This window comes from Mirounga angustirostris, unplaced genomic scaffold (genome assembly GCF_029215605.1).
Source record: "Mirounga angustirostris isolate CCGP_5_RB_7025 unplaced genomic scaffold, mMirAng1.0.hap1 SCAF_17, whole genome shotgun sequence".
NCBI lineage: Eukaryota > Metazoa > Chordata > Mammalia > Carnivora > Phocidae > Mirounga > Mirounga angustirostris.
Window position 1 is genome coordinate 46,305,830 of NW_026991725.1, and position 9,080 is coordinate 46,314,909.

The 9,080-nt window shown below is 52.2% G+C and overlaps 1 protein-coding gene across 1 annotated transcript; it reads left to right on the forward strand.

The window, feature by feature from the left end:
• Positions 1-1,707: 1,707 nt before the first annotated feature.
• LOC123853619 (fibrous sheath CABYR-binding protein) lies at positions 1,708-2,244 on the forward strand. The gene has a single exon (XM_045888192.1). It carries the CDS (start codon positions 1,708-1,710, stop codon positions 2,242-2,244), a length of 537 nt encoding a protein of 178 aa, XP_045744148.1.
• Positions 2,245-9,080: the final 6,836 nt, after the last annotated feature.

Consider the following 9,080-nt stretch of genomic DNA (forward strand, 5'->3'; position numbering starts at 1 on the left):
ATTTACTCAAACCAGAAGAACCCAACCGACCCACAGAATTGCAAATAAAATCCATAGGTTTTGTTTTGTTCTGTTTTGTTTTGTTTTGCCCATCTGGTATCTGAGAAATGATAACTCATTGAAGTTTCTTTTTAAAAACAATGACCTTTTGAAGTATAATTCACATATCATGAGAGTCATCCACATTAAGTGGACACACTGATGAATTTTAGAAAAATTAAAGAGCTGCTCAACCATCACACCACCGGGGTTGAGAACATATCTATCCCTCTAAAAAGTTGCCCTGAGCCTGTCTGCGGTTCCTCGCCTCCCCACCTCCCTCTCCAGCCCCAGCAATCATCCATCTGTTTTCTGTCTCTGTAAATAAATGTGTCTCTTCTGGATATTTCCTGTAAGTGGGATCATACAATCTGTGGTCTTGTGCACCTGGCTTTTCTCCACTTAACGGAACGTTTGTGAGATTCATCCATGATGGAGCTCACTTCTTTTTATTGTGAAATACTATCCCATTGCACGGATAAGCCACATTTTGATTATACATTTAACATTCGAAGAACATTTGCATTGTTTCCAGCCTGGTGCTATTACCATTAACCCTATGGACATCCATGGACGAGTCCCTGTTTTCATATGAAAGCCTGTCTTCATTTCTCGTGGGCAGACGCCTGGGAGTGGAATTCCTGATATGGCAGGTGTATGTTGAACTTTTTATGAAACTGCCGAACTGTTTTTCCAAAGCTACCGTACCTTTTTACATTCCCATTTGCAGCGTTGGAGGGTTGCCCCTTCTCCACCTGCTCGCTGACTGGAAGCTCCGGGAGCTGGGTGGGGGCGGTAGGCTGTGAGGTGCGAGTCTGTGGCTGCCAACCGCCATTCATCCCTCGAATTACTCATTCAACAAATACTATATCTGAGCACCTGCCACTCTGTAGGCTCTGGCCCTGCAAGAAATCCCCGGCAACACTGGGAGATGGAAAGAGACACAGCATCCTGGTGACCTTGCTTCTGCACCCTCGTCCTGGTTTCCCCAGGGCCTTTCCCTTACAGGAGGCCATGAGTTCCTTGATGACAGTCTGAGTTGGATCTGCGGCAACTGGCGGGGCCTGCCAGATTTTCTGGGACCCCAAAAGTCCTAGTGGCTGTTCTCCCCACATTCCACAGGGGAACACCGTCGGCCTTGGAACCTCGGTGCCCCAAGTCTGAGGCGGTACCAGTGGAAGCCAGAGAAAGGCCTGGGGGGTGCGGGGGTGGGTGCTGTGTAGGGCGGCGGGGAGAAAGTACCTGTTCCTACTCAAACGTGAGCCTCCAACGTGAGCCTCCCACGGGGCTGGGATCATGGGTTTGGGGCGAGGAGCACGAGGGGGAAAGCCCAGATACCGATGTAGCCGTAGGGAGAGGGTAAGGAAGAAGGAAGGAAAGGCACCATCTATCTCTGGGCCTTGGGATAGTGGTGGGAGCACTTGTTCTGTTCCTGTTCTTGCCGACGGGGCTTTCTAACTGTCAAGTTTTCTGCAAAGATTATGTATTTGTTTTTTCATGTACTAAATTGTAGATAAAAAAAGAAAAACAGAAAGACCCGTAATAAATTTCTTTTAAAAAGACAGATAGGTCCCCGGTGAAGCTCCGCGCGCAGCTGGGGTCCCGGCCGGCGCCGAGCCCCCTCCTCGCGCCCGGGGTCCCGCGCCCCGCGCCCCGCGCCGGGTTGCCATGGGAACAGGTGGCTGGCCGGAGCGCGGGTCCCGGGCGCGGACGGGGCGCGGGGAGGAGCCGGGGGAGGCGCGCGGCAGAGCGGTCCCCGCCCCTCCGCGGGCACAGCCGCCGCGCAGCCCCGCCACCGCCCACCGCGTTCCGGCCCGCGACCCCCCGAGCTCCTCGACCATGGAGGCCCCGCTCTTCCCGCGCCAGCCCTGGGCCCCCGCGCCCACCCGCTCGGACCCCGCCGGCGACTCCGGGGGCCTGTTCGACGAGCCCCCCCGGGAAGAGCCCCCCGCGGCCCGCGCGCCCAGGGCGGCGGCGGCGGCGGGCAGGAGGGCCGGTCGGCGCGCCGGCGGGAGGGCGCAGGGGGCCCGCGCCGGGCAGCCCCCCAAGGCCGCGGCGCGCCCCCCGCCCGAGGAGGAGGCGCCCCCCCAGGACGAGGGCTGCTACCTCGACCATTTCCCGCACCTCTCCATCTTCATCTACGCGGCCATCGCCTTCTCCATCACCTCCTGCATCTTCACCTACATCCACCTGCAGCTGGCCTGAGCGGCCGGGGCGGGGGCGCGCGGCCCCGGGGGGTGGGAAGGGAAACCGGGGGCTCGGCGTGGCGTGTGCGGGAGACGCGCTGCACCCCCTTCATCTAGCTTCTGATGCTTGCTCTTTTGTCCTGTGCTTGTCACTACCTTTGTGTCCCTGCTCATCTGGAGACATGTCCGGAGCTGCTGCCAGTAATGAAATAAGGGTCTGCTTGCCCCTGAGATTAGGGGAGGGGGCGGTCATCCCCCGGCGTTTAGAGGAGCGGGGTGCGGCTCACGATTAGGATCGTGTCCCTGGACCCTGCACTTCATGAGGTGGGAGCACGCGCAGCGAGCCCACCCTTGGGTTCCTTAAGGGACGAGCTTCCGGAGAGGACCCCGCGGGGAGGGAGGGTCGGCGCCCTGGGCCAGCCGGGCGGGAGCCCTGTGATGCTGCATCGCCCCCCGGAGCACCAGCCAGGCCCCCGGAGCTGGCGGACCTGAGCGCCCCGCGGGCCCCGCCGGAGCGCAGAACACGGTGAGTGGCGATCGTCGGGGTGGCGCGCCGCCGCGTCCCCAGGCGCTTGAGCTGACCCGGACTGTGCGTTGTTCTGCCTTAGGCTTTACGACTGCTACCCGGCCGAGACCCACAGCCGGAGGGGCTGTCCTGGCAGGAGGCCACGCTGTCGTCGCGTCCTGGACGGCGTGGGACGCACGGCTGCAGACCTCCCGGGTCGCGGGCCCCTGGCTCACGCGCTGCGCAGGATGAGACTCGGCACCCCCGGCTGGGCTGGGGTGCGCGGGAGGGCTCTCTCTGCGTCTCTGGCGGCTTCATGCTGGCCCTAAGCGATGCCGCAGCAATGGGACCCAAGACCAGGGCGTGGGGTATCTGTCATTAGCAAGAATTCCCTCGGGGTTGTCATCTCAGACCCAAAGGCCTAACACTGAAACCCACCTTGCGGGTTACTCACCCACCTGCCATCTCTTTTTTTACTCATGAATGTTAAATGTCATCAACTCAGCGCTCTGCTACGTTATCTGGAAATGTCTGTCTTACCTCTGACGAAATAAATCCCTTTTTCAGTCCCATGTATACTGAGTTCTCGCTTAATTTAGAGCCAAGCAGTGGGCCCTCCAAGCTTCCCAGTCTGCTCGGTTTCACCCCATAATCCTTAGAGCATCCCTACCATTCCTCCCAAACAGGTGTGTCCTATGACCAGCGTTTCCAGGTGCAGCTTCTCCCTCCTCCACTAAATAGCCATGCCTGCCTCTCTATGGCATCTTTCTCCATATCCGGTTCCCAGGAACGTTCTGGGAACGTTCTGTCCCCTGACTGCAGGTCCATGACTGTCCTCTGTGGCTTCACCTGCTGCCTCTCAGATTCAGTCCCCACCTGCTTCCATTATCAAGACACTTCTGCCCCAGTACGGTACCCCCAGTAAGCTCTAGAATCTGCCCCCCCACCCAGCTTGTGGCTTTATAAGCTCAGCATATTCCAATATCAGAGCCTTGTCACTTCCCGGTTCTGTGATCCCGTGATCCCGCATCACCGTGGGGCTTAGCATCTTGCCCCTCTGCATTTCGTTGCTGTGCTGCAAACTCAATACCCACTGTTCCCTGACGTCAGCCTGTGCTTTACACCCATGATTTATTACAATAACGCCACCCCCCCCCACCGACAATTAGTGGCACAGTTCCCCAAAATTAAGTCTCCATGGTACCTGCGGTAGGTACTTCTCACTGGTTTCCAGCCTTCAGTCTTGGATATTGCATATCCTACCGACTTTTAATATTGACTAGCCACTGAGTTCCAATACATAGCTCCGTGTTCTCCAGACAGTCCTATTGTTTTCCATTCATACGTCTCCTAGAACCCCTCATTAGACAGTCCTTCAGGGACTACTCAGGATATGATTCCCCAATATTCTCCCCTCCACTAATGCCCTGAGAGCAGCTTCTCCCCTCCATTCCCAGAACCTGAGTTCCCTGTTCCTCAACATATGCCTCCAATTTCTACCCCAAATTCCCATATCCGGTTCCTATGAGACTATATTGTAATTAGATCCTCTTGCCTCTACAGTCTGAACATAGGCTCCAGTATTCCCCTAAATGTCCAGTCCCATGTGATCCCCTTATTTCAGGATTCATTGTGCGGTTCCCCCAAAACTAGGATTATCACTGCCTCTCTGATATGGTGCTCCAGCCTTCCCCAACATTCTCTGCATCACTGCTGTGCTCCCCCCATCCCCGGAATGAATTGCTTTCTTCCCATACACCCATATACCCCTCTATTAGCCCTTACTTTCCCCCCATACCCTGAAATTCCTGAAACACCTGAAAATTCTCATATCTCGAAATTCCTGATTCCACTGGGGTCCAGCAGGAGCTTGGCCCACATTTTCTAATATTAAATTTCTACTGTTAAATATTAAAATTCCACTATTCTCCCACAATCCATGTGTACTTTCAGCATCCCTTTATGCCTGGCCTGGCCAATTTTCCTCTTACATAGTTCAAATATCCCACAATATTTGGTCCCATATCCCCTCCACCGCCCACCTAATTTCAGTTACTGCTTCCCTAGATGGAGCTCTCAATTGTCCTCCAACTTCTGGGCTTCCAATAAAAGGCTCCCTTGTCCAAAATACCCAGCCGTTCCAGTCAAGTACTAATGGACTGTCTTTTCAGGGTTCAACCATAAAAAACAAATGGGCCCATTTTGGGCGTCCTTTGGCTATGTTGCTCAAGAACCAAATCCTAGAGAGTGTCTCACCGACCTGGCTAGGGTCACCTGCCCACCTTTGGCCGGAAGGTGGAAGAGAGAACTTGATACGCAGTCCCCAAGAAGATAGGATGCAATGGGAAAGAAGATTTCCCAAAGGAAAACTGGTCACCATGACCATGGAGGGTGAGCAGGCAAAAATAACAAAGACATCCAGTAAAGTGACTCTCAGCAGATCCCAAATGATGATGGCAGGAGAGACGACTCTTCTGGGCAACTTGTCCTATTTCACATTGAGCTGTCAGGGGTGGGTAGGTATATGGAGGCAGTGAAATGAACAGTGGTTTCTGGATACCAAGGGACAGCAGGAAGTTTATGTTGGGGGACACAGTTGGAATTTAGCTGTGTGGGACAGTGGAACCTCAAGCTGGGAGAATAAATGGAGCAATTTTGTAAGTGTTTCATTTTTTCTTGGGTATCTAGCACTGGAGATAGTCATTAGCAAGACAGATACAACCCTTACCTTCATGGAGCCCACTGTGTTAATAAGGGAAATTAGGGCGTGACAGGCTGGATGTCTTATATGACTTGAAGGCTCTCAAGCCCGTGAGGAGTTTCTTTTATTTTCCCCATTTTGCAGATGAGGAAACAGAGATAGGGGAAGTGATTTGGCCAAGGTCGCAAGACCAGTGAAGGCACTAGATGAACCCAGGCATTGTTTCTGGAGTGTGTACTCTTATTATTTTTACCAGCATCATTGAGATACATTTCACATGCCACAGAACTCATGCATTTAGTATATTCACAGAGTTGCACGACCATCACCATAATCAATATTAGGATATTTCATTACCCTGAAAGGAAACCCTTCACACCTTACCCATCTCCCTCCAACCCCCCACCCAGCCCCCAGCCCTAGGCAACCACTAATCGACTTCCTCTCTCTGGATTTGCCTTGTCTGCACATTTCCTATAAATGGAATCATACGGTACAAGGTCCTTTGTGACTGGCTCCTTTCACTTAGCACGCTGTTTTCGAGGCTCATCCCTGTGGCAGCGGGTAGTAACGCTTCATTTCTATTGCTAAGCAATATCCCATTGTCTGGATACACCACATTTTACGTATCCATCCAGTAGTTGCGTTCATTTGGGTTGTTTCCACTTTGTGGTTACTGTGAATAATGCTGCTGCGGACATTCACGTACAATGTTGTGAGTGTGGACACGTGTTTTCTTTTCTCTAAGAGTGAGATTGCTGACTCATATGGAAACCGCTAGACTGTTTCCCAAACTGGCTGCGCCATTGTACATTCTCACCAGAATTGTAGGAGGGTTCCAAGTTCTCCGCCTCGTTGACAAAACTTGTCTTTTTCTTTTTTAAGTCATAACCTTAGTGTGTATGAAGTGAAATCTCTTTGTGTCTTTGATTTGCATTTCCCTGATGGTGAGGACATCAAGCAGCTTTTCCTGAGCTTACCAGCCAAGTGTCTACCTTTGAAGAAACATCTATTCAGATCCTCTACCCGTTTTTTAAATCAGGCCATTTGAAAAAATGCAAAAAAAAAAAAAAAAAAAAAGGTGGGGGGCGCCTGACTGGATCAATCAGTGGAGCGTGCGACTCTTGATCAGGGGTTATGAGTTTGAGCCCCATGTTGGGTGTAGAGATTACTTTAAAAACCATGCAAGGGCGCCTGAGTGGCTCAGTTGGTTAAGCGACTGCCTTCGGCTCAGGTCATGATCCTGGAGTCCCGGGATCGAGTCCCGCATCGGGCTCCCTGCTCGGCAGGGAGTCTGCTTCTCCCTCTGACCCTCCCCCCTCTCATGTACTCTCTCTCATTCTCTCTCTCTCAAATAAATAAATAAAATCTTTTAAATAAATAAATAAATAAATAAATAAAATAATAAAAACCATGCAAAAAAATCGAATAATAAAATTGGGCCATTTGTCTTGAATTCTATGAGTTCTTCATGTATTCTGAATAAAGTCCATTATCAGATATTATTTGCAAAATGTTCCTCCCATTCCGTGGTTTGCCTTTTAACTTTTGTGACGGTGTCTTTGATGCACCAAGGGGTTTTTTTTTCATCTTGATGATGTCGTTTATCTATTTTTTTTTCCTTTTGCAGCTAGTGTGTTTTGGGTGCCATGTCTAAGAAGCTCCTGCCTAGTTCAAAGTCAGGAAGAGTTAGGCCTGGGTTTTCTCCCAAGCATTTCTATGGTTTCAGCGTTTACATTCAGATCTTTGATCTGTTTGGGGTTCGTTTTCATACAAGGTGTAAGGTAGGGACCCAACTTCGAACACCAATGGCCGACGATGTATGTGATGAAGCCTCAAAAGGAGGGGTTTTGGAAAGCTCCCTCATACCGCCATGCTGGGCCCAAACCTATGGGGGCTAAAACTCCCTTGTTTGGGGCCTCGCCCTATATATCTCATCTGGCTGTTGATTCGTGTATCCTTTGAAGTAAACTGGTAGTCTAATGGGTAAACAGGTCTCCTGAGGTCTGTGAGCCTCTCTAGCAAAATAATGGAGCCCAAGGAGGGGGTCATGGGAACCTGTGATTGACAGCCAAGTGGTCAGAAGCCCAGGTGAGCAACCAGGACTTGCGACTGGGATCTGAATAGCAGCGCAGCTGTCTTGGACCGAGCCCCTGACCTGGTGAATCTGATGTTATCGCTGGGTACGCTGGGTCAGAACTGAGTTGACTTGCAGGACCTGCAGGTGGTATGGGGAACCTCCCCACAACCCTGGGGAACCTCCCCCCAACCCCCCCGCCTCCCGCACACACTCATAAGGACTGAGTGCAGAAGCTCTTATACAGTGGTCCCCTATAATCCCTTCTATCTCTAGAAGGTTGATAGTGGTAGGAGTGCTGACCATTCGGACTCCATCGCTGGCCCTCCATCTTGTTCATGTTCAAGCGATGATGACCTCTCTTGAGGCTCAGTGTTCCAGGTCCCTCGGAGATTAATATAGAGACCTTAGAAATGCCCACCAAGGGCAGGATGGGGAGGGGTCTCTTCTGGCCTCCCTCGAATCTCTTAGAGATGACAGAGTCCTTCCTCTTCCTGGTGCATGAACAGTGCCACAAGATCTCCTTCAAGGCTAGCTGTCAATGAGGTGGATGCCAGTTCTTTGAGGGGCGTGTGAACCCTCTGATCTCACTACAATGCCCTCTGCGTGTCCCCTCGCTCTGTAAAAATCTGTGGACAGAGGGTGGGGGGTGAGGGGGGCTGGACTTGGTGGAGAGTAACTGAGGAGCTGGAGGGTCGACCGCTGGGCGTGACCGTGAGGGAGAAATGTGGGAATCCGGCATCTGGGGAAACCGAAGGTTGGGATCACAGAGGCTCTAATGTAGAGGGGAGTAGGAAATGCGGCGAGACGGATGCTGGATGGGAAGGGGGCCATGAAGCAGAGGGGTGACCGGGGGCTTGTTATCCTGACTTATTTCTGAATTTTTGAGGGAGGAATTTAATTATCAGAGAACAACGGGGCCAAGGAGATGACTTCGTCCCTGCTGAGAATACTATGGCAGACAGTATTAATATCCACCAGTTACTAAGTGCTTACTCAACACGCAACGAACTCCTGAGTCTTTTGGGTTTTGTTTTCTTAAGAGGGGCGTGGGGCCTGACGTGGGGCTCGAACTCACGACCCTGAGATCAAGACCTGAGCTGAAATCAGGAGTCGCACGCTTAACCGACTGAGACACCCGGGCGCCCCTGAACTCCTGAGTTCTAAACACTGTGGATTTCACCCTTCTGTCCAGATCACCACCATATTTTAAGTGCCTTCAGACAAACCGTATTATTGCATCTGTGAGGACAACTAGGTGTGGGCTGTTGCTTCCTTAGTAAGCAACCCACCTCCTTCTGAGTGTGAATACGCTAATATCCTAGCTTGATCAGGTCTAACAATTAACATGTAACAAACCTAGTGACTTGAAAGAACACAAATGCATTCTCCCCCTGCTCTGGCCCCAGACATCCAGGGCGAGGGTGTCACACTCCCCCAGAGGCACCAGGAGGAACCTCGCCTTTGTCTCTTCCAGTTGGTGGTAGCTGCTGGTGTTCCTGGCGCGTGGCCCCGTCACTCCCACCTGCCTCTGCGGTCACCCTGCCTCCTCCTCTCCTGTCTCCAATCTCG